This window comes from Scyliorhinus torazame, chromosome 4, assembly GCF_047496885.1.
Source record: "Scyliorhinus torazame isolate Kashiwa2021f chromosome 4, sScyTor2.1, whole genome shotgun sequence".
NCBI lineage: Eukaryota > Metazoa > Chordata > Chondrichthyes > Carcharhiniformes > Scyliorhinidae > Scyliorhinus > Scyliorhinus torazame.
The window spans coordinates 51,557,447-51,581,499 of record NC_092710.1 but is presented as its reverse complement, the minus strand read 5'-3'; the positions used below and the strand labels follow the sequence as shown (position 1 = coordinate 51,581,499).

At 45.4% G+C, this 24,053-nt stretch overlaps 1 protein-coding gene across 1 annotated transcript; it reads right to left on the bottom strand.

Annotated features, from left to right (window-relative positions):
• Window positions 1–416: 416 nt before the first annotated feature.
• Window positions 417–14,349, bottom strand: LOC140411343 (probable G-protein coupled receptor 139). The gene is made up of 2 exons (XM_072500464.1): window positions 14,259–14,349; window positions 417–1,722 (listed from the first exon to the last, which is right to left on the bottom strand). The coding sequence occupies exons 1-2, from the start codon at window positions 14,347–14,349 to the stop codon at window positions 686–688; spliced, it is 1,128 nt and encodes a 375-aa protein (XP_072356565.1). The 3' UTR covers window positions 417–685.
• Between the last annotated feature and the right edge of the window lie 9,704 nt (window positions 14,350–24,053).

Below are 24,053 nucleotides of genomic sequence, written 5' to 3'. Positions count from 1 at the left end.
CCAACTTAGCCATTCCTCAACTTGCCCCAACCCACATTTTCAATCCTCCACAATCCGCATCCACTACATTTTCCATCCTCCACATTCTCCACCCTCTCACCTTCCCATTTCCCACAAATTCCAGTCCCGCCTGCCCCATCCCGCATGTTCATTAAGCCCATCTTCCACATCACCTCGTCAACCTTCCCACTCCACACACCACCTTTCCCAAACCGATCTTCCCCATTACCCACCTTCCACAAACTCCCATATGCCACATTCCCCATCTTCCCATTCCCCACCTTCCCAATTACCCAGCCAGGCGTTAAGAAAGCTCGGGACTCAGATTTAATAAAGCGTTTATTGACTCAATGAATGTATTGATAAATAAATAAGAATAATGCATTGTCACAGTAATATTTCTAATATGCGAACAATTTTGTTTTTCTGTGAACCCGCTAAGTTTTACTTTTGGGAAAATGCGAGGAAATGGGAAATCAAGCAGAGGAGGTAAAGGAACGATGGTGTTTGCTCATTTATTTCCAGCACACCAGGAAATCATCTGACTCCTCTCCTGAAACATTCATATTCACCCTTGCCCATCCCTAACAGTTATTTTGTTTCCCCCACTCCTCCTGGCCTTTCCTTTCCGAGCTACCTGCTTTACCCTCTTGCATTTCAGCACTGCCTCACCATCTGATTGGTCTCAGATGTGTTGTTTATTAATTAATTTAATAATTGATATAACTGGGTATTTCAGCATGCTCTTCAATTGCTCTCTGAAGTTAGACTGAGTCAGGACATAAATCAGGGTGTTTGTGCAGCAACTTAAGTTCCTCAGCATATAGGCAACATTTTCAAAGATGTAAAATGAATCATCATCTAAGAAGTCATTCACATCAAAGAAATACAAAACATAAACAAACCACAGGAGGATGAAGCTGCCGGATATGGAGAAGAGTAAAATCATCGACTTCCTTCTGCTCTCCATCTCCGGGTCACTGTGATTATCCCCCACGCTCTGACCTCTCAGTTGCACACGGACCCGGCTGGTCACCAAAATGTGTCTGACTGTCAGTACGTTCAGCAGCAAAATTAAAGCGAATGGTATCAGTGGCGTTAGAACTTTTTCAAATTTTCTGAATCCAATCCAAACAGGGTCAGTAAAATAGCTCCGCTTATTTGAACACATCCATGGTACATTGTCGATAATCCATCTCGGTTTAAATCGAAAGTATATGGGGATGTTTTTCACAGTGAACAGAATGCCGATAATTGCTAGGACCACAGCTGCAGTTCTCTTGGTGCAATATTTAGATTTCAGCTTCTGACAACAAATGACGACAAATCGATCAAAAGTGAAAGCGACAGTGAACCAGACAGAACAGTCTATGGCTATACGGAGCAGGACGTAGCGAACACTACACACAGTGGTGATTTTTAGGAAATTCAATGGGAAATAATAATTATTGATTCGGTTCAGTATGACCTCAGTGATAATGACCAGAAGATCCGCTGTTGCCATAGCCACCAAGTAGCGTGTGGTGCAGGTGGAGAGGCTGCACTTTCCACGGGAAAGAATCAAAATTGACACCAAATTCACTGTAACACATAAAAAGGAAAAGAGAGTGGAATTACAGAAAATATTGCCTATTCCTGAGACCAGGCAGGAAGCATTAGCCAGATAATATGTGTGGCTTACAATTGGGTCATAGCTCAATAAATCCAACCATGACTCTTGCACTGTTTTTCAGGCGGACATGAGAATAATCTTCAGACACTCAGCTTCTAAATATGTGCCGCTGTGGGCACGCTCTGAAATGCAAAGAGCTGATATCTTCAAGCGCCCAGTTGATCCTTCTCCTTTCTTCCAGATGTCAAGATCCCGGTCCAGAACACAACATTGTATTGGTACGGGATGAGAATGGCAAATTTAAACAAAGAAGTAACCGCATTAACATCAAGGAAAATAACAGCAATTATCGGGTAAACAGTGTTTGAACACAAGGAAAAACTTCAACTCATGCCTCACACCTTCCCGATTTCTCTATTCCAACAAAGCAACACAATAAAGTTAAAATTCTACTGATAAATAAAGTTAGCAGAACATGATTACTTGCTTATTTGTGCAGACCTTTGGAGAGAGATTGCCTTTTAGGAACAAACTGAAAATTCTTCTGTCTTGTCAGAATTCTCCTCCCAAGCTGACCACATTTGGCAAAAGTGCTGTTCAACTTAAAATTTATAGCAGACAGCAAAACTACAGATATACCTAGCCTGCATTCATTATATCCTTGTATCCCACTAAGTTCCATGGCCTGCTTAGCTTGGATTTAGCACCACTCTCCCATAAATTACCGACACTCTGGGGAATCTCCAGCAATCGGATCACAAGTTAATAGCCCATTTATCTGTAAAAAGAAGTGAATGGTCGGGATCAAGCATTTCCCCACCATTAGCCACTCTTAATTACAGCTTTAACAGACATACAGTCTGGATATCACAACATAGATTCTGTAATAATATTACTGCAACAAATATATACCTCATCCAGGCTATTAAAACATTACTGCCACAAATATAATTATTATATGTAATATATAACAATTTCTACTTACATCAGACCTTCCCCCTAACTAGCAATATGAAGAGATTGTTTATTTTTTAAAGCCAAACTTGCAACTGCCAGTGTAAAAAATCATCCTAGCCTATGTTGAAATCATTGCATTCAACTGATCAACAGGACTTTATGCGAATGAATATGCCGCTTCCCAACAATTTCACGCAAATGCTGCGTTTGTCCAAAAAAACACCTTTTATCAGCAGATTTCTGAACTTTCAGTCAGCTCTTACAAAATGTCGTTTAAAACTAATACTATTGGGGAAACGGACAGGCCCCAAATTTTCTTTGAATACCAGACGGGAACCCAGAGCTCTTTTTCTATTTGTAAAACTGGAAGGAAGGGTACTTCACCCCAGGAATGATAACTCTGACCAATAAGTATAGTCTATGTCAAAACACATGTTAATTTAAACACAGAATTAACAAGATTAGCATCAAATAAATAACTTTGTTAATAGGTCTTAAATAAAATTTTAAAACGTGTACTTACTGTCTGCACCTCACTCACTCATTCCAATTAAACAACCCAATACAGTTCAAATATCATTTCTACGTAAAGTTGACAAAATAGGTTACATGCTTATCTCGGTGTAGACCTTTTGGAGAAAGAGAGACTTTTTTAACAGCAGATCCAATACACTGCGTCTTAATAGGCCCTGGCAGAATTTGCATAACTGCTGTTCAACATAAAAGCTGATTACACACTGCAAAACTACAGCAATACAAGGCTCGTCCCATTAATTTCATCATTGCATCCCACTATAATGTCCCGTCACTTAATCAGCTAGTACAAAATACAATCTCTCATAAATGATCGATTACCCAGGGGATTTCCAGAAACAATAACAATGTTTCATTAGCTTTCTGTATGAAAAGACATAAATAGATAGAAACAATGGTTACCTAATGTTTTACTCATCTTAAAATAATTTTTAACAGAAACACAGTCTGGATATCATAATCAAGGTTCTTTAATAATATGACTGCAACAGATATTACCTTAACCAGACTTTGAAGAGCATTCCTGCAACAGATATGAAATGCAATGGAAATATACCAATTCTGTACATTCCTCACACTTAACCCCTTAACAGAATGAACTAGCAATATGAAAATATGGCTTCATTTTGCATAACATTTTCAACTTTAAACACTACTCATTACTATGCACTCACATTGCTCTATATGATACATATCCCCTCATATTTATGCATGAACATTTAAACAGCAGTATAGTACATTTAAGTCTGTCTTTCCCAATTTTGACGTTCCATTCTTCTTTCATCTCAAATGATGATAAAATATCGGCATTCACATTCTCTCTTCCTGCCACATGCATACCTTTCAAGTTAAATTGTTGTCGCAATAAATTCCATCTAATAAGTATTTTGTTTCAATCTTTAAACTTCACCAAATACTTCAATGGATTATGGTTTGTGTAAACAATTATCGCTGATGAATTTGGAGCAACATCAATGCCAAAAGGTTGCAAAGCCAATGCCAAACCCAACGCCTCCTACTCAATGGTCGAATACATCCTTTGACGAGTATTTGGCTTTTGGGGGGTGGGGGAGCAAACAAGTCTTTCCATAGCTTCTTCATTTTCTTGTAACATAACAGCACCAAGGCCCACATCACTGGCATCAATGGCCACCTGAAATTGCTTGTGGTAATTCGGTGTGATTCAAACTGATGCGACAGCTAGCATAGTTTTCAGTTTGTCAGTACCTCCAAACGGTCAGCCATCCAAAGGAATTTCTAGTTCTGTCTTCCAAGGTCAGTCAGTTGTAAGGTGCCTTTTGTGGTGATTCCTTTATTTCCCATTCCTTTTACTTGGTGGTTATCATTTTGATCATGGATATTTTCTGAACATATACCTTTAAGGCGAAAGAGCAAGCAAGGAACTCAAACGTTGTAAAATAATGAACTGTGGAGTTTTTGAACAGCAGAACTCAGACTTTGTGGCACCCGAGAGATCGGAGGTAGGCGGTTCAATTGGTTGGCTGGTAGCCAATGAATTGGCAAAGGGCCATATTCTGCCCGGTGACAGGCAATGATGGGTCCTACCTGAGTGGAATTGTTTTCAGATCACCATAGAAAGGACATTCGGAGCCTGGACGCTGAGTTGAGCAGCTGTGAATGTGTATCTTTCTCTTTCACGTTCTCCCTCTCGCTCTCTCTTCCTCCATTAATGCTGCCTAATGAGGATGTCTGTACCTGCGGAGAGCTTCTTTAGACTTGGATGAATCTGTATTGAAAACCATTATGGACTGAAAACAAAAACCTCGAACTGAAGGGCTAGACTGTAGAAAGGAGTACGAGAAGGCTAACGTATGAAAAAGCTGAACTATAATACAACCATTTGAAACAAAGACCCTTATCCTTTTACTTCCATCATTGTATTTACACCTTTTTCCCCTCTGTGTTTGTTTGTCAGTCTTGCGTTTGTGTGTACAGTGAGTGGGGGTGAGTAAAAGAGGTGGGTTAGTATTTAGATAATAGTTAACCACTTTCATCTACTGCATAGTTAATTATAGTTATTGTTATTAATTTTTCAAAATGTGTTTACATTTACATACCTGATGACTGTCGTCTTTTGTCAGCGACAGTCCAGAGCCCGCGGATATTTTAGAAGAATTAATTGTCAATTTAAATTGTGCTGCGACTCAGGGTAAAGTGAGGCTGGAATTGACCGCGCACTAGCCCAGGGTGGCGGAACACAGTGGAACAACCATCATGGTGAAATGTGGCGTGGGGTTTCTGCCAAAAGGGACACAATATCAGAAATCTCAGAACTTCTCTTCTCGTCGATGGCATTGTGAAGTGCCCAATCGCTTTAAGTTTCTCATTCCATGCGTTAATCTGACCATGACCAACAATGTGGCTTCATAATGTGATTTAGCTTTGGTAAACAGACGTTGTGTCAGGTTTACCACCAAATCATCCCACTGTGGACAATCGAGCAAATCCTTCAGATGTTCCAAAAGCTCCTTTCGCAGAGACCTGAACACCACCAAACCTGCAGTGTACACTGCACAATTGTGTAGTCCAGTTAGTCTTCGCAATGTTGCTCACGCATTATTCATTCCAAATGGCACCACTTTAAACTGACGCATGCCATTTGGGGCAGCACGGTAGCCTTGTGGATAGCACAATTGCTTTACAGCTCTAGGGTCCCAGGTTCGATTCCGGCTTGGGTCACTGTCTGTGTGGAGTCTGCACGTCCTCGCCGTGTGTGCGTGGGTTTCCTCCGGGTGCTCTGGTTTCCTTCCACAGTCCAAAGATGTGCAGGTTAGGTGGACTGGCCATGATAAATTGCCCTTATTGTCCAAAATTGCCCTTAGTGTTGGGTGGGGTTACTGGGTTATGGGGATAGGATGGCGGTGTTGACCTTGGGTAGGGTGCTCTTTCCAAGAGCACTTGATGTGCCGAATGGCCTCCTTCTGCACTGTAAATTCTATGATCTATGATCAAAAGCCAGAATCTCCTTCACCCTTTCTGTGAAAGGTACTGCTCAGTATACTTTTAGTAAATAAACTTTGATATTACACTTTGCTTGTCCAACACACAATCATTTCATTCCATCTGGTTTTGGTACCATCAGAATAGTTGATCTCCAATCATTGTAACTGACTTCAGTGATATTCTTAAGCATGCTTGCAATCTCCTTTTGTATCTGCGCGATCTTTGTATCTGTAGCCATCTAAAATGGCTACCTGCAAAAGATCATGGGAATTGTGGTCAGCTTGAACACAGACAGGAACACAGCCTCTGTGTATTGTGCAAAGAAGCCAGGCCTGACTGAAACTTGTACCCATAAAGAGTCAATCACCATTTCCGCCAGGACAATCAAGTTTGAATCAAGGAGTTACAACAGTAGCAGACGAACCGGCGCCACTTGCCATTAGTTGTAAAGGCCGTCGTGCCTATGACAATGGTAGCTAGGACCCGCCCAGCCACTGAGGTATCCGCCCCCTAATTGGCCAGGATCAATGAGGGTGATCGGAACTCTATCGATCTATTGGATCTGGAGTTCGGACCACCCCAAAGGGCGCGAAAGCCCAGGGGGATAAGAAGAACTGCAAACCGAAAGATCGGCCTCTTTTGGACCAGCCTGTGTGAGACCAATTGCAGCATATCAACTAGCCAAGTTCAAGGACCCACAATCACTACATGAAGGACGAGCCCAGCCGCGACAAACCTGAAGACTTCCAACCGACCCACGTGGACAGAGTTAAAGGCCTGATCTCTTGCACAGAGCCGGTCACCCCGAAGTGAAGTAAAGGTCATTTTAGTGATTAGGTCTAGTTTAGTGCGTAAACTAAATATCATTGCAGATAGAAATAAGTCTTGTGTTATTAATAAACTGTCTTTGAACTAGTACACCAGTCATGTGGTCATTCAGTCAATATAGGAAACAGCTTGTGGTTCACAGAGAAATAAAGAAGACAACACAGTCAAAATGTTGGCAGCACGGTAGCCTTGTGGACAGCGCAATTGCTTCACAGCTCCAGGTTCGATTCCGGCTTGGGTCACTGTCTGTGCGGAATCTGCACATCCTCCCCGTGCGTGCATGGGTTTCCTCCGGGTGCTCTGGTTTCCTTCCACAGTCCAAAGATGTGCAGATTAGGTGGATTGGCCATGATAAATTGCCCTTAATGTCCAAAATTGCCCTTAGTGTTGGGTGGGGTTACTGGGTTATGGGGATAGGGTGGCGGTGTAGACCTTGGGTAGGGTGCTCTTTCCAAGAGTCGGTGCAGACTCGATGGGCTGAATGGCCTCCTTCTGCACTGTAAATTCTATGATAATATGAATGTTGTCTTTAAAGTCTGATTCCACTTATCAAATGCCACCTTTCTAAAGCTCCTTCTGATGCTGGATGATGCACTTTATTCCTCAGCTATTAATAACTTCCCTGAATAACGTTGCGATAAAATTGGATCTCTGATCCGACTAGATATCTTTTGTTAGCCCGTATGTTGCTAAAACAAAGTTAAGTCCACTACAACCTTCTTTGCTGCAATATTTTGCAACAGAATTGCTTCCGGAAATCTAGCAACCACACCCATTATTGTCAACAAACATTGATTACTTTTTATCATCTTAACAATTGAGGCCTCAACAAATGTTTCCTCAAATGCAAGAATGGGTATTAAGGTAGCTGGCTTGCTTGTTGTTTAAGATTTTCCAATACCAATCAAGTATGACATGTATGGCAAAGTTCAACTACATCCCGCTGCAGGACAGGCCAATGAAAATGTTTTTGTATATTTACTGGAGTTGTCCTTACTCCTAAATGACCCCCTACAGGAATCTCATGTGCTACCCACAGAACTTCATTTCTATAACGCACTGTTAATACCATGTGATCAAGCTCTGACCTTTTATCATCAACCTGAACATTTAAAGGGCTTCACTTCCTTATTAATACATTATTTATTGTGTAATAACACTCCTGGCTACTCAGATTCTATCTCTGTGTATGCTTTCTGATCAACTTTATCTCTGAATTCCTCTGTTGTAATTCTCCTATTTTTCTGGAACTAAAGATATGCGGAATTTTCCGGTCCACCAGTCCTGCACGTCGCACCCCCGTCGGCAGCAGGATTCCCCATTCCCGTAGCTGGCCAATGGAGTACCCGATTGTGGGCCGACCCTCGCCGTCAGCAAACGTGCGGGTGTGGGTGTGCTACCGGCGGGCCGGAGGATCCGCTGACAGAGAATTCCACAGCTGACCTCCACCCTCCACTTGCTCTTGTTCTTTATCAGTCATCTGGTTAAAGGCTGGACCTGATAAATGAACCTCAATCTCGCTATCCGTACTCCTTGTTTTCTCCGCCTCATGTCTCAACCTGTGACTTTGTGATTTTATTCCCACACAATCTAGTAACACCACTCGGATATGATTCTTGAAACACCTCAGTCGCTTCACTTTCCACTGCCTTTCAACCACAGTAGGCATCACTCGCTATATAATTACCCACGAAGGACTGGACCTGCCTGTAAAAGATAATTACCCTGCAGCCACTTCACCAGTTTTACATAATGGAATACGACACACTTCATTGTGATCCCACATTTTACCACTTTATCGGGCAATTTTAATCTGAACTACATACCTCTGTCTCTCACCCATTAAAAATTGACTTCCTCCTGTATGCCTGAAGGTCTTAATCTCTTTACATACCCACCTTGTCGACATGTGTAAACCCGACCCCACATCTAAAATATTTAAACAAACCAGACACCTTCCTAACATGCACCCTCTGAGCCAGTGTGCAGTATTGTGCACCTCTTGAGAGGTAACCACATTTTTTTCCCATTTTAATAAACCCTGTTAGTTTATCCTGTTTGTCTTCCTAGTTTTTATCTTAAGACATCAACACCGTGACTTGGTGGATCCAAACTTATTACAATGAAAACATTGAACTTTTCTTCAATCACTTCCACACCCAGACGATTCCTTTCTGACCTGAGCTGAAAAGTCATCAATATCTCCGAGACTTGCTTTGCCTTCACTACCTGCAGTCTTCTCATTTCCCCAGCTCATATCCTTCATAGTTTAAAATTGATGTTGAACTACAAACCTTGATTTATGAACTAATTGACAGTGCTCTGCTGCCAGTCGAGTAATTTTAACCCTTTGCTCTTTCACAGCAGTTCTCACTACTATAGGAAGTGAATCTTCACATTGGTCAACAAATAACTATGTCCCCATGGGTTTCATGCGTTCGGTCAATTTTTAATTCTCTTAACCACATATCAAAATTATTTTGTTTAATTCTTTCAAATTCCATATACGTCTGACATGATTCCTTCCATAGATTTCTAAACTTTCATCCATAGGAATCTGGCACTAGTCCATATGCATTTAATTGGCTTTTATCCTCATCATAATCCCTAGATAACTCCTCTGCTAACAATGCAAACACTTCACTCGCTCCATCTAACAATTTTGTTTGAACCAACAATACCCACATGGTATTTGGCTAATTTCTCAATGAGACAAAAGACGTTTTTCGACATCTTTCTCGTCAACCGTAGGAAGTTCATGAATATATTCAAACATTTTCACTCGAGGCTTTTGACAAAGTGGGGTCCTGCCTTCCTCTGAACTTGCCTCTGTAGTGATCTCTGTATATGTATAGACATAAAGGGTTAATGGTTAGTCAGTACAGTCAACTGATCACTAGAGGGCAACACTAGTAGGGGGTATAAATACAGGCTCAATCTGTTTCCCCGTTCTCTTTGGGTGTGTTGTGACTAGAGAACAGAAGCATAGAGGTAGCTCAGAGAACAAGTATAATATTCATAGTTAATCCAATCCTATCTTGTTTAATTTAACTGCTAGTAAAAGTATTGATAAAAGTATTGAAGAATCAAACTCACAAGTTAATTGATTAGTTACTCAATAAATTATTCGCTATCACGAGATGACTTTGAGTATTCATCATCATCAAACTTAAGAACTTCTCGGCATAAAAAAATGTGTAACATACATTGCTTCAAGTAATATAACATGTTACCAGGAGAAGTAATATAATACAACAGCCTCAATGTCCGCATTTAACTGCAAACTTTTCAGTTTGTAATCTATTTGCAGATTCATTTTCCGAAGTTCAAAATCTCTCTGCTTGTCTTTTCCCTCTACCGCTGCTGCTCTTTCCTTTACCTTTTCTTCTTCGTTTGCTTCTTTCCTTTTCATCCCTTGCTCATCTTTCCATTTCCACAACAAGTTTCCTCATTTCAATTTTCTTTTGAGGAGCTCAAGCTTTTCCTCCATTTCAAAATGTTTCACTCGTAATTAAATTTTAGCTAGTTCGAGTGATTCCGAATGATGCCTTTGGTGAATTTCAATGCTGAGCTATCGCTTTAATTATCTCCAACGCCTGCACCCCTTCAGGTAAAGTCAATTGCAGTTTGATCGCCAAATCCAAAAGTTTTGTTTTAACCACTCCTTGCAAAACAACTACAGTAACCTCTTCCGCACCCAGGAAACTCGTCCTCACTGAAAGAGTAATCTTACCAGTAAATTCCCACTTAAACTGAGTGATCACTCTGATTAATAAGTATCCTTTATTTCAAACAAACTTTAATTTAAGAATAGAATTACCCACATTTAGAGCAAAGAAGATAGTTTTACAATTATCAGTTAAAGAGCTCTTAAACATAAGGAAAATCTCAAACTGATGCCTTACACCATCGCCATATATATTCCAACTAAGCAACCCAAGATGGTTCAAATGCCACTTAGAAGTAAAGTTAACACAACGCTTTCCCTGCTTATTTGTGCAGACCATTGGAGAGAGTTCCCTTTCAGGAAGTCTGAAAATCCTTCTGTCTTATCAGACTCTTGTGCCCAGCCAGACTGCATTTGGCAAGCCTGCTATTCAACTCAAACCTTCTGGCAGACTGAAAAACTGCACACAGATCTGGCTTCTCCCATTGATTATATAATCTGTAGCCCACTAGGTTCCATGACCTGCTTAGCTAGGACTGACCACCACTCCTTGTAAAATTATCTGTACTCCAGTGAATCTCTAGCAATCAAAACACATTTCCATTGGTTGCTTGAATTTTAAATAATCAAGTGGTTTCCATCAATAATGGCCACGCCTTTTACAACACAGAAGCACAGCTTTAGCTGATATAGAGACTGGACACCTTAACATAGATTACTTAGTCACATTACTGCCACGAACATAAAATATATTATGTAACAATTTCTGCATTCAGCACGCAGACCGAAACCAAAAAACAGCTTGTAAGCCGTTTTCCAGGCACTTTTTAAAATGCTGTGATTTCCAGGAACAGCAACAACCAGTGTCCTTGAATTAAACAATAATGTTCTTAATCCTTCGTGATGAAAGATTTTCTGTGACTAAAGCAGCCATGAGGAGGTGATTTCCGGAAACCAGCACATGTGCATAATTTCAGAACTTCATTTGTTATAAACCCTTACCTGGAACACCAATTATGGCAAGTATCAAGTAGTATATTTTCCTGACCATCTGAATTGATCGATGCATTTTCTGTGTGGAGTGAATCTCTTCCGTTGAGAAGCAACCAATGTCTCTCAATTAAACTGCATTCATTTTATACTCTCCAGGATCTCTCCAGGGAAGCTGAGGTTAGAAAACGGTTCAAGTTGTTTTTTTGTAATTTCCCACAAACAAGTTTCGACAGCTGAATGAATTCCCTTGTAGAAACTCTGTGATGCAATTGTACTCCATCCACCTCCTTACCACAAGAGTGTACAAGTCCCATCACATGTAATAAAAAACAATTGGAAGCTGTATTAACCAGCATTAGAATCGTTCCTGTAAACAGCATGATTCCCATATGTAGATTTCATATCATTTCACCCAATGGCCTTTGTCTTTATTATTTTTTACATTATTTTTATTCAAAATTTTTGTCAAATACATAATTTTTGCATAACCGTGCGCAACCATTAACATAACAAAATGAAGTAAAAGTTAATCATATATACAAAGAAAAGAACAATACAACATAACAATTCTCCTCCCCCCCTCCCCGGGATGCCGCTGCTGCTGAACATTACTGCTCTCCTAGAAAGTCGAGGAATGGCTGCCACCTCCGAGAGAACCCTCTCAAGGCAAACTTTATTTTCTCGAGGCTGAGACAGCCAGCCATGTCACTAACCCAGGTCTCTACACTCGGGGGCTTCGAGTCCTCCCACATTAAAAGGATCCGTCTCTGGGCTACCAGGGAGGCAAAGGCCAATACGACGGCCTGTTTCGCTTCCTGAACCCCCGGAACGTCTGACACACCAAAGATCGCTATCTCTGGACTCGGCACCACCCGCGTGTTTAAGATCTTGGACATTGCCAGAGCAAAACTCTGCCAGAAACCCCCAAGAGCCGGGCATGCCCAGAAGATATGGACATGATCTGCAGGGCTTCCCGCACACCACGCACATTTATCCTCAACCCCAAAGAGCTTGCTCATCCTGGTTGCCGTCATGTGTGCCCGGTGGACCACCTTAAACTGGATTAAGCTAAGCCTGGCACATGATGATGAAGAATTAACCCTGTTTAGGGCATCCGTCCACAGGCCCGCATCGAGCTCCCCACCTAGCTTCTTCTCCTATTTACCGTTAAGTTCCTCCACTGGGGCTTCCTCCGCCTCCTGAAATTCCTGGTAGACGTCCGACACCTTCCCCTCCCCTACCCAGGTGCCGGAGACCGCCCTATCCTGTATCCTGTGTGGGGGTAGCAGCGGAAATGACACCACCTGTTTTTTTAGAACTGCGCGTACCTGAAGGTATCTGAAAGCATTTCCAGGGGGCAAACTGAATTTCTCCTCCAGCGCTTTCAGGCTGGGAAAGGTCCCGTCTATGAACAGGTCCCCCATCCTTTTAATGCCTGCCCTATGCCAGCTTTGAAACCCTCCGTCTATCTTGCTCTGGACAAATCTGTGATTGTTGCGTGGCCTTTGTCTTTATTTACCATTCAGTAATGCTAACGTCAGCGTGCCCAGTTTGGGCAGTTCCTTTACACTCTCGCATATGGCTGCTCTCTTTCACCAGTTGAAATTCAATTGGAGAAATCTTCGAGTCCAAGGCAGATTATCGATGGGTAACACACAGCTGCTGTTGGCCATTTGGCACATGTTTCTCTTTCACACTCTCTGGAAGATCAGTTCAGCTAATCTCACTCCCCTTTATCCTCATCATTGGCGGGATTCTCCCCAGGCCGACTGGGAAATCGGGAAAGGAGATTGGGGGGAGAATTGGTCGTGAAGCCAAAATCATGGTGGGTGCCGGGTGCGCACCAATTTGTAATGTCCGGCACCTCGACAGCAGCATCAATGCGTTCTCCTCCGCATGTACAGTAAACGATGTTTCCATATCATTAACGGTGTTGGACTGCGAGGGGCAGGATGGGAGAGGGGGACATGCGGGGGCAGGGTCTTCAATGCAGGCCGGAACCACCGTGTATACCTTTGGATCTGGTTGAGCACAGAGGTATGCACCATGCTACATGTCTGACCTTCAACCCTGCAGACAATGGGCATTGGGATTCAACCTTGAATGGTGGCCTTGTGCGTAGTCACGGCAGCCCTGGGATGCAGAGGCTGTACTATCTGGTGGTGATTGAGGAGGACGTTTCAGTAGCGAAGCCTGCCCCAGAGGCACGGGAGTCAGTCGCTTAGGATGGAAGGCATTCGCCCAACAGGCAGAGGAGGAGGAGGTGCAAAGGAGGTTCCGCATAAAGCCTCATGTGTACCGGCAGCACATGTGATCCCAGGACCTGCCGGATCGAGCATGCCGTCTAAGACATATCCACCAGATCATGGTGCATCTGGCACCCCGGGGGAATGGGGGAGTACACCCGTTCCCATTGGCCATCAAGGTGATGGTCGCCCAGATCCTTTATGAAACGGGAAACTTCCAAGCGCTGAGAGGGGGCTTGTCGGGAATCTCACAGAGCTCGGTGATTGATGGGATGCATGTCACCCTACGAGCTCCGGTATAGGACAGGCTGGTCTTCACAAACTGAAAGGGGTTCCTCTCGATGAACGTGCAGCTGGTGTGTGACCATGAGATGTGCATCATGCACCTCTTCACCCGAAACCTGGGCATTATGCACATCTGCGCCCGAAACCCGGGTAGTGCGCGCGGCGCCTTTACCTTGGCGCACTTGGCGGTTCATGAACTCTTTGAGGCGCCCAGACCAAGGTCGCAATGCTCGCAGCCATGGAGGGCAGGGAGTGGAACTCATCCCTCTAGGACTGTTCCATTTCACCCAGGGACTGGGCCACCACATTCTGGGTCTGTGCTACATCGGACAGTGACTGTGCCACCTCCCTCTGGGTCTGTGGCACGGCGGCCAGCACCCGGGCAATGCTGCCGAGGCCCTCAGTCATAGTCCCCCTGTGACTGGGCCATGCCCAGGAGTGCTGCTGCAAAATCCAGGTGGCCCTGGCACATGGCTGCCTGTGAGAGGGTAGCCCTGTCCTGGGCCTTGGCCACTGACAGTGCAGAGTGGCCCAGGCCTTGGACATCTTGACCCATGGCCGAAACCTTCGCCCTCAAGGCCTCCATTGCAGATACTGCACGTACGGTGTTGACCTCAGTAGTACGCATGGTCGGCACCATCTCCTGCCCTACAGCTGGTTCACCAGCTCTAACTGCACCTTCAGGCGGTGGGTGGTTGCCGACTCCCCTCATGTAGTCCCTGGCTCTGAGACTGCATCTCCACAATAGATGTCACCGCCCTTTCCTGAAGGCCGAAACTTGCCCACAAGGCAGCTGGTCCCTGGGAAAGGGTCACCGTCCCACCGTCCACCCCTTCGGGGGATCCTCCCTCCACCTGCTGTACTGCTCCACGTGAGTGATGTGCACCAGATCCTGCCACAAGGCCCACTTCACTGAATTGCCCAGCCCAGGTGAGTGTCTCTGGGATGGTGGAGGGTGTTGGAGACAGCTCTGATGGGAAGTCAATTTCATCCCCAGACTGGTGCTCTGGGGTACCTCTGGCTGCGGGTCGAGGGCGCCCACCCGTGCCCGTGTCTGCATCCTCCTCGCTGCTCTCCTGGTATTGGGGTTGGGGACACCAGAAGGGCCCGCATCATCGCCCGGTGATCCTGCAAGACACAATTCGTGACCCATGATTGGAGGGTGATGGTGAGAGGATGGTGTTGGGGTAGTGAGAGGATGGTGAGGGGGTGGTGGGAGAGTGGGGTGGGGTGGGGGTGGGGTGGGGTGATGAGGGAGTGGTGTGGGGGTGGGCCGGGGTGCTGTGGGGGTGGTGTGAGGGTGGGGTGGGATGGTGTGGGGGTGGTGGGAGAGTGGTGATGGTGTGGGGTGGTATGCGGGTGGTGTGGGGGTGGGGTGGGGTGGTGTGGGGTGGGGTGAGGGAGGGATGGTGTGGGTGTGGGGCGAGGCGGTGTGTGGGTGGTGTGGGTGTGGGGTGGGGTGGTGGTGGGGTGGGCGTGGTGCCCATGCGTGCCATGGGAATCCACCATGCAGCGAGGAGCTCACTTGGTTGCCCGATTCAGATCTCCGTCTCGGTGACTGCCCTCTCTCCGAGCCAACCTACAAAGTCCAGTGCCCGCTGTTCCGCAACTGCTGAGGTCAAGCGGTCCCGCTGCGGTCCCCTCTCTCACTGTGGTTATTCGCCATCTTCTCCTGCGGGAGGGATGAGACAGAAAGTGGACAGTGTTCGGCAGTCAGACCCGTGCCACACTCGGTGGAGCAGCTGGTGGCGTCCGTGGTCAGGGCACCAGCCATGGTGGCCGATATGGGTGTTGACATTTGTTGCAGTGCGGGGTGCGTGCACACCGCCGGCGGGTGGGGTTTAGTGTGGGGGAGGGGGGGTTACAGGTGTTTTGGATGGGCGTTAGTGCCAGGGGCACAATTCTGCCTACTCACCCTGACGGCCCTGAGAAACTGGTGCAGCGTCTTCCAGCATTGCTGTCCAGTCCTGATGGTGGGGCCCACGGCACTCACAGCCTCTGCCTCCAGCGCCCAGGCCCATTGTATGATGGCAGTTGGCATCCTCCTTCCCACCTTGGGGAACAGGGTGTCCCACCTTTCTTCCATGGCGTCCAGCAGGGACCTGAGCTCTGCATCTACGAATCGGCTTCCGCTCTCTGTGCTGTCGTCTTCCTGGCTGGAATGAGTGCGTGTGGGGATTGGAGAGCTAACCTGCGGCTGCAGTTTGTCAGTCTCCTGTTGTGCAAAATCGCTCTATTTACTTATTGAGCCTCCATCACATTGCTGGCAGTCCCTCTGAGCTACAGAGGAAGGGTTCCTGGCCTCATCCTCATGCACACTTCTAAATGGGCCTCCACCAAGACAAGCATCTGCTGGGTGGCACCCTGCGTCTCCTCCTCTTTATTTCCCCTCGGTTAAAATGTTTGTGCAGGAGACAGTCACAAATGCTTCTCTCCATCTCTGGGAGGGAGCCATGGGAGTCACTGGGACGGAAGGACAAGATCACGAGGCTGCAAACCTTTCTCCGCCCATTTAAACCTGGGGAATAGGCACAGACACAGATTAATAATGTGAGGATCTACATCTCGTCCAGCCATAACTCCTCCTATTTAGGTGTGATAGTCATTCCACTCCGTGCCCAGGGTAACTCCAGATAATGAATTGTAACGAGGGGCTGATTCCCGTCTCCAGCTGACATCACAAATGGAGCCGAGGACCAAACAATGAATCTTTGAGACACAAACCCTCGCATATTGATGGACCCTTAACTGCAACAATGAAAGGCCCCTCACATTTGTATTGTCTAAAACATTGATCCTTAGTAACCTAACCTTACATGCCCGCCACATCACATGGGAAACCTTCTACTTTTGGCTTGTTCTACGCCTCACTGACCCAGGGTCTGAGTTTAGGTGGGAACCGGATTAATCGGCAGCATGGGAGCACAGTGGTTAGCACTGTTGCTTCACAGCTCCAGGGCCCCAGGTTCAATTCCCGGCTTGGGTCATTGTCTGCGTGGAGGCTATACTGTCTTTCTGTGTTTGTGTGGGTTTCCTCCGGGTGCTCCGGTTTCTTCCCACAAGTCCAAAGATGTGCAGGTTAGGTGGATTGGCCGTAGGGAGATACGGCAGAGGTTTGGGCTTAAGTAGGGTGCTTTTTCCAAGGTGCAGACCCGACGGGCCAAATCACTGTAAATTCTATGTAATATGTTACTCTCACTGGAAGTGTGTGCACCGTGTTATACAGTCACTTCTAGGTTCTCTGCACTGGAGTCATCTGTTCCGATTTTTGGTTTAATGTCATGACAGAAAAAATGTTCTCTGAACATGCAGAACATGCTCAAGGAATTTGACCACAAAGAGGCAATGGGGGCGTCGAGAAAAGTGGTGTCGAGGCAGAGTCAGGAATGTGTATGTGAAATCTGATCAGGTGTTTCTCAATATCTTCGCCAAGGTTAGCCTGGACAATGAAGAATAACAAGGTGAGCGGGACAACCAGTGGAAAGGGCGGAGGTAGCAGTGCCAGCACTCGATGGTGAATCATTCCAGGATATTCTCTCTGTATCTGACTGTCAAATCCCAAATTTCTTTACCCGTCAGTCTGGCCTCAATAAAAGTCGAGATGGGTTTGCAGGTACAGCATTAGTTATTTTATTTAGCTTGCAAGCTTGATTCATTTCACAGAGGTATAAGACACATCCCGTCTCCTACACCCCGGAAAGCGAATGAACAAAGAGACAAAGGGATCTCTGCAAATCAATTCAAATGGTATCAAGTTTCACATACACGATTCCCAGAGGTCATCCTATACCCCTCCTGACCTAGTCAGACATTCTGATTGGCTCACTTCCAATCCCTTCCTCTGGCCCCTATTACCCAGCATCCTTTTCTCCTCCTTTGGTGGACACACCTCCTCCTTGCTTTGCCATGCGGTCTGAAATCCTTTGTCTGTGAACTCACCAGAATGAGACTGGCCTATCTCTACATTACAGTAACTAATGTCTCTAAAGTAAATATTTTATATCACATTCGTCAGTCCCTCCTTTTATCATTCCATGATAACCGAACTATCCAATCCATAGCTACGGTCCCTCATCTAAAAAGATCTGTCACTGCATTTCCAATTCCTGGCGTAGCCCCCCTTCATCTGCTGCACCCTCATGGATTTTGACAGCTAAGATTTTAGGGGCGTTGATCTGTTCCAGTGTAACCCGCATTCTACCCATCACACATTTAAGGATGACTGGACCCACAAAGATGCAGCCGATAGCCACCACTAAATACATGACCATATTTATCAACCAGTCCTTCCAACCTCCAAATCCCCAGTTACCCCAAGCGCCAGGATCCTGCATTCCGTCCAGGTGATCCCGTATGTGATCCATAAATTTAGTGATGTTAGCGGTCAAGTCCTGAGCTCCCATGATACACTTGCCCTGCACTATGGCGCATACCCCACCCTCACGGGCCAGAAGATAGTCAAGAGCATACCGGTTCTGCATTGCAAACAACCGTAGCTGAGACAATTCCTTGGTTATTGCCCCGAGAGCTCCCAAGGTTTCATTTCCCAAGATGGTAAGGCCACAAATGAAATAATTCCTATTGCTGACAGCCAAGGAACCCCCCAGTAGCCCAGTTTATCTAGCTTCGAAACGCCCATTCAGGCCGCCTAGCAATGCGGAAAGCCCTCGTCCCAACAGTGATATGAGAGACATTCCCCCAGACACAAAGGAGCTGGAGGCCGGCGTTCAATGGAATGCAAGTGTTGTTGTAACAAACGCATTGGCCAGACGCCTGGGTGATATGGCACCTCCTGTCCGTACATGTGGGGAACAGACATGTTATATTCGTTTCCACCTCTACCAGCAAACAGCCGTATCCTTCACTGCTGAAACAATTCTCGTACGACCGGGAATCCCTATTGGGAGGGAAGTGGCTAGGCATATATGTCCTCCACCGTTGCAGCCTATCATACTGTGAATGGGAATTATCCCAAGGAAGGGGAAGGCAAATAGCCGGTGGTACGGAACCCGGATCGTAAGGAAGAGTGACTTGCTCGGGCGGTGGCTCGGAACGCTGACAATGAACCACCGTTTGGGGAGTGCCCCAAAGCGGTGAAACAGAAAATAACCTAGACACTGATGCGGGGCTCGGGTAGCAGACAACCCGTCCGTGGCCATACAAGCGGTGGTAAATCTGGTAGAAGAGATACATACTACCCAGGTTTTCCTCAGTTTGGCTTTTAACTAACTTAAGTGTATCTCCCGATAACCTACGTTCTAGCTGTACTTCCCTTCTCACACGCCCCGTCCTCTCTCTCGTCCCTCTCGCTCTCTCACAATCTCTTCCTACGCTCTCCTGACGGTCTGATGTTACCTTTATCGCACCAATCTTAACACATCCAAAATCAAATTTACATGTACTCCAAAAACAAGGCAATGTCCATATAATGTTCCCTTCCCATCGCCGGGACCGGTGCAATTGCTTCATGACTCCTGCATTCTCCTTAACTTTGACGACCTTCCATGAGTCGATACCATGTCTTCGTATATGGGGGCAGCGAAGAACATCACCTTTGCATAACTGAACTGTCCTTGTAGCTTGGTTGGGGTTACAAATGTAGATAATATTCCCCTTTTCTATGTCCGTCGCCAATAACACTCCAAGCGAGGTGAGGCCAAATATCACACAGATGGTGCGTAGCCACCCCATCATGCTCCACACCTGTAAAATAGCACTGGAGAAGGGAGGCAGGTTAATCTGTCCAAGAAAATGAGGCCCGTTATCAGAACTCAACTGAGCTGGTCTACTGTACCGGGGAATGATTTCCCGCATCAGAACTTTAACCACAGTAGCAGCTTTATTATCGATAGTCGGATACGCCTCAACCCACCTGCTGAACCCATCCACAATGACCAAAACATATTTATAACATTGACACCTTTCCAACTCAATGTAATCCATTTGGAGCGTCTCAAAGGGACCACTGGGCAACGGGGTTTGCCCCATCCCACAAGGGATACCTTTGCCGGTGTTATATTGCTGACAAATCAAACACCGATTACTGGTACTCTGGGCCAACCCCTGCATTTTAGGGTGCCACCAAGTGTCCAGTGACAAATCACTAGTCCCCCGAGCCCCACAATGAGTTGCAAAGTGTACACATTCGATGACCCAGAAAGCCAGTACATCAGACATACAAGTCTGATGTGCAGGCGTGGTCCATAAAGAGGAAACAGAATCATATGTACAACCTAACCGTTTCCACATTTGTTTATCACTCTCAGGAGCGTCCTCCTGTAACCTTATGACGTCTTGGATGGTTGGCATTGACTTGTCAGAAGCAGACATATTTATAGTCGATCGTTTAGTCTGACTTAACATTTTAGGCACCATCACTTGCTGAATTTGCGCGGCTGTCCGCGCTGCACAATCTGCTTGTTCATTACCAACGTCAACTGGGGTCCAACCATTTGTGTGGGCAGCGCATTTAATAACGGAAATCTGCGCGGGCATAAGAAGGGCCTGCAGTAAGTCATTAACTAAACCCCGGTGGGATATTTGACCACACATAATCATGTCAGGTTGTTCTGACGAAATGTCACTCAAATCGTCCCTTATTGTGGTAGTTTCCTGAATCAAGGCTAAACAGTCGTGGCCAGGTGCGTCTTCATGGACAGGGGGACCACTAAGAAAACAGGCTGGATTGATAGTGGTACAGTGTTTAAATGTCAGACGTGGATTGTTCAAAAGGTATACCTCATACCTATTCTGACGAGCTGCGGTAAGATACTGAATCTGCAGTTCCCTCAGTAGTGCGATGACCGAGTGGGAGCTATACACCGTAATATCCTGTTGGAGGGTGAGAGCATGTAACGGCTATGCGATGGCATTGATTGAACGTAAATTCTGTACTAATCGGTACTGGTCTGGTTTGGCTGGTTTAGGCACAGCAAGTATGGGGGTGTTACATTCTGATTGGCAAGGGGCCAAAATACCCTGTTGCAACAGCTCTTGAATTAATTTGTCTATAGACGGAGCAGCTTGGGATTTCAGGGGGTGTTGCCGAATGGAAGGTAGCTTTACATGATCCTTAATCATCACCTTAATAGGTGTAACATTTGTCTTTCCCACTTGTGATGGGTATTCCGCCCAGACCTGTGGATTGACATATTCCAACACATCATGTCCCCTGTGATGCTGCAGTCGAGTGTTAATCGTTTCAGGGACCTCAAAATATTTTATGGCAGTGCCGTCCGTCATGACTTGAAGTGCGTACTCTGTTGGATCTGAATGATCCACCGCCCTCCTCACCATTTGCCCCAGATTCCTGGCATGGTACTGGTCGTGGACCTGACGTGTAATATGAGGGCTTACCGAAGCTGACTGTGGCCATAAATGTGGTGGTATTGTAACAAAATCAGCTGTACCTTCTTTTCCCGTGACTGTGGCTGTACCTTTGACTGGCCATTCGGTCCCAATTAATGGCCGGTATTTGTCCTCCAACTCCCTGTTTTGTCCGGTTCTGTCATAGGCCAGGATAACGTGATGCAATGAATGTTCAATGTCTAACGTCCACTACTGGATAGTGATAGAAATATAGCACTGTTGTATCATCCTCCATGATTGGACCGTTACCCCTTCGTCTCCGTACTCTAGCTGTAGCTGGAAGATACACAGTAAATCTCAGGCCAACAAGTTACAGTCCAATCCAGGAGTCACTACAAACTGATGATCTGCAGACTTATTCTCGTAAGTGACTGTCACAGGTTCAGAAATAGGATACTCACACACCTGTCCTTGGAACCCTGACAATTGCTGGGTGTGGTCGGATAATGGTAGTCGAAGTTCTGATTGCACAGAAGACATGGCTGCTCCAGTGTCGTTTACAAATGAGTGATGTTAATCTCCTATCTGCAGAGAGATAATAGGTTCCCTGTCTGATTGGAGAGTCCTTATGACTAAATTAGCTAGTCAATCCTGTGTTGGGAAAGGGTTTGCCTGGGAGAAATCAGTGTATCTCGTCTGTCCTCCCCTTGGTGGGTACCCCCTCCTTTGGGTCGGATAATCTCCTTCTGCTGCCTGTCTTTTAAAGGGGCATTCCTGTTGCCAGTGATCTGCACGGCCGCAATTAAAACATGCATTGCTCCCTCTATATCTACCCCGTCCTCTTCTCCCAGTAGACCAATGGCCCCTCAGAGGGGGCGGCGGTTGTAAAGCTGTTGGTGCATACGGTGGGCCATAAAAAGGAGCTGAGGGTCCATTTGGGTGCGTTTGATAGCCTCCCCCTCGCTGGTCCACCCACCCAAAGTCACAATATTGGGGCTCCTGCTGGTAAACTACCATTTCTGCCGCTTGTTGGGGTCGCAGATCATCCTTTTTCATTACATACTCAGTCTTAACCTTTGTAACTGAGCCTCCTTCCTGGCCTACACCCTCCTTCCAATAAAATCTGACTGCCCTTGCCACCTGGGAAGGGTCGTTCTCTGTCCAATTATGTTATTGCATTTCACAGCAGTAGCCACAGAAGGTGGTAGGCAATGCATTAACATAGCACAATATTGAGGGGAATTCTGACCATTTTGATATGGCAAGTCGCCTGACTGCCCACGGTAGATTTCATTAAAACGCTACAGAAATTCCTCTGGCTCTTCAGTCGTCTTAGGTTTTAGGTCTAAGATAGCAGAAATATTTATGGGCTTTTGAAATGTGCTACTCAACGCATTCAGGATCTGTGTCCGTCTATCGTCGTCTAACGCATGGGCTTGCTGAAGTGCGGCGTGGCTAGCATAATTCAGGTGATTGGTATCTTCCTAATCGGCAACTGTCTCCGAGTCTCACCAGGGGGCACTCTAGCTATTTCCTCTGGTTCTTCCAAGACTTCGACGTCCCTCCCTGTCACTAGAGGGAGTTCTTTCACTTCAAAATCATCTGTTGCAGCTCCCTTTGTTCTGAAATTTGCGGTTTCTCCTTGGTTTGGAGGGTTTTAGGTGGTATGCTTAATTGTTTCTGGTTAGGATCAAGGCTTCTCTTGCTGTCCGAGATCTGGTCCTAGAGCTAACTGGGCTTGCGGAACAGAGCTCCTCTTTCTCTACTGATCGTGAAGATGGTAAATCGGAACCCGCACTATCATCCAAAAGGGCTGGAGTTACTGGCAGGATTGGAATATGGGGAGCAGTGACTGGATATAAATTATTATACTCTGGTGGTTCTGGAATTAGTGCAGACAATGCTACAGGTGCAGTCAAAACTTTTACTGACATTTTTTAATTATTGAATTAATCATTTTCTGTCAATTCAAGGCCAGCCATTGAACTACGTAGCTCATCTTTTGTTTGACCCGAGACTTTCCTGTCTCTACTTGCGCGTTTTAGTTTTTTTTTCGAAGCAAAACGATTGAAAAGGTTCTAACAGTGTTCTTTTAAAACTTAAAAATGTTTGAAAATTCAAATTGAATGACTGCAACTTGCAAGCTTAGCTCTGATCTCAACTCAGAACTAAATTTACGATTTGCTTAACACAATTTGTATAACATTTACAACTTAATTAATTCTTTATCTTAACAATTTTTCTTTTAACAAGTTTTTCTTACATTCACAAAAATGTTGGCAAAGTCAACTATCATCTCCAGATTTACAGTTTTTAAAATGGTGTCAGTGATCTTCTTTAAGTTTCTATTAATTCACAAATAAAATGAGATAAACATTATTTCAAGTAGGTAAAACTTAAGATTCTGGCAATTTCAATCAATTGCTTTCGAAAATAATAACTTTTATCAAAGAGGTGGAGAAACCCACTGGTTTCCTTTAATTAATTCAAAACGTCACTTTGCTGGAGTTCACTGACTCAAAGGAAAGGTATCCGATTACACTACAGGCTGCTGCTGTTATCTCAAGGCCTGAGTGAGAAGCACTGTCTGTCGTCTTTAACTTTGGTTGCTGCTGTTAACCCTTTGAGAGACTTCTGCTTCAACCAATATGCAACATCC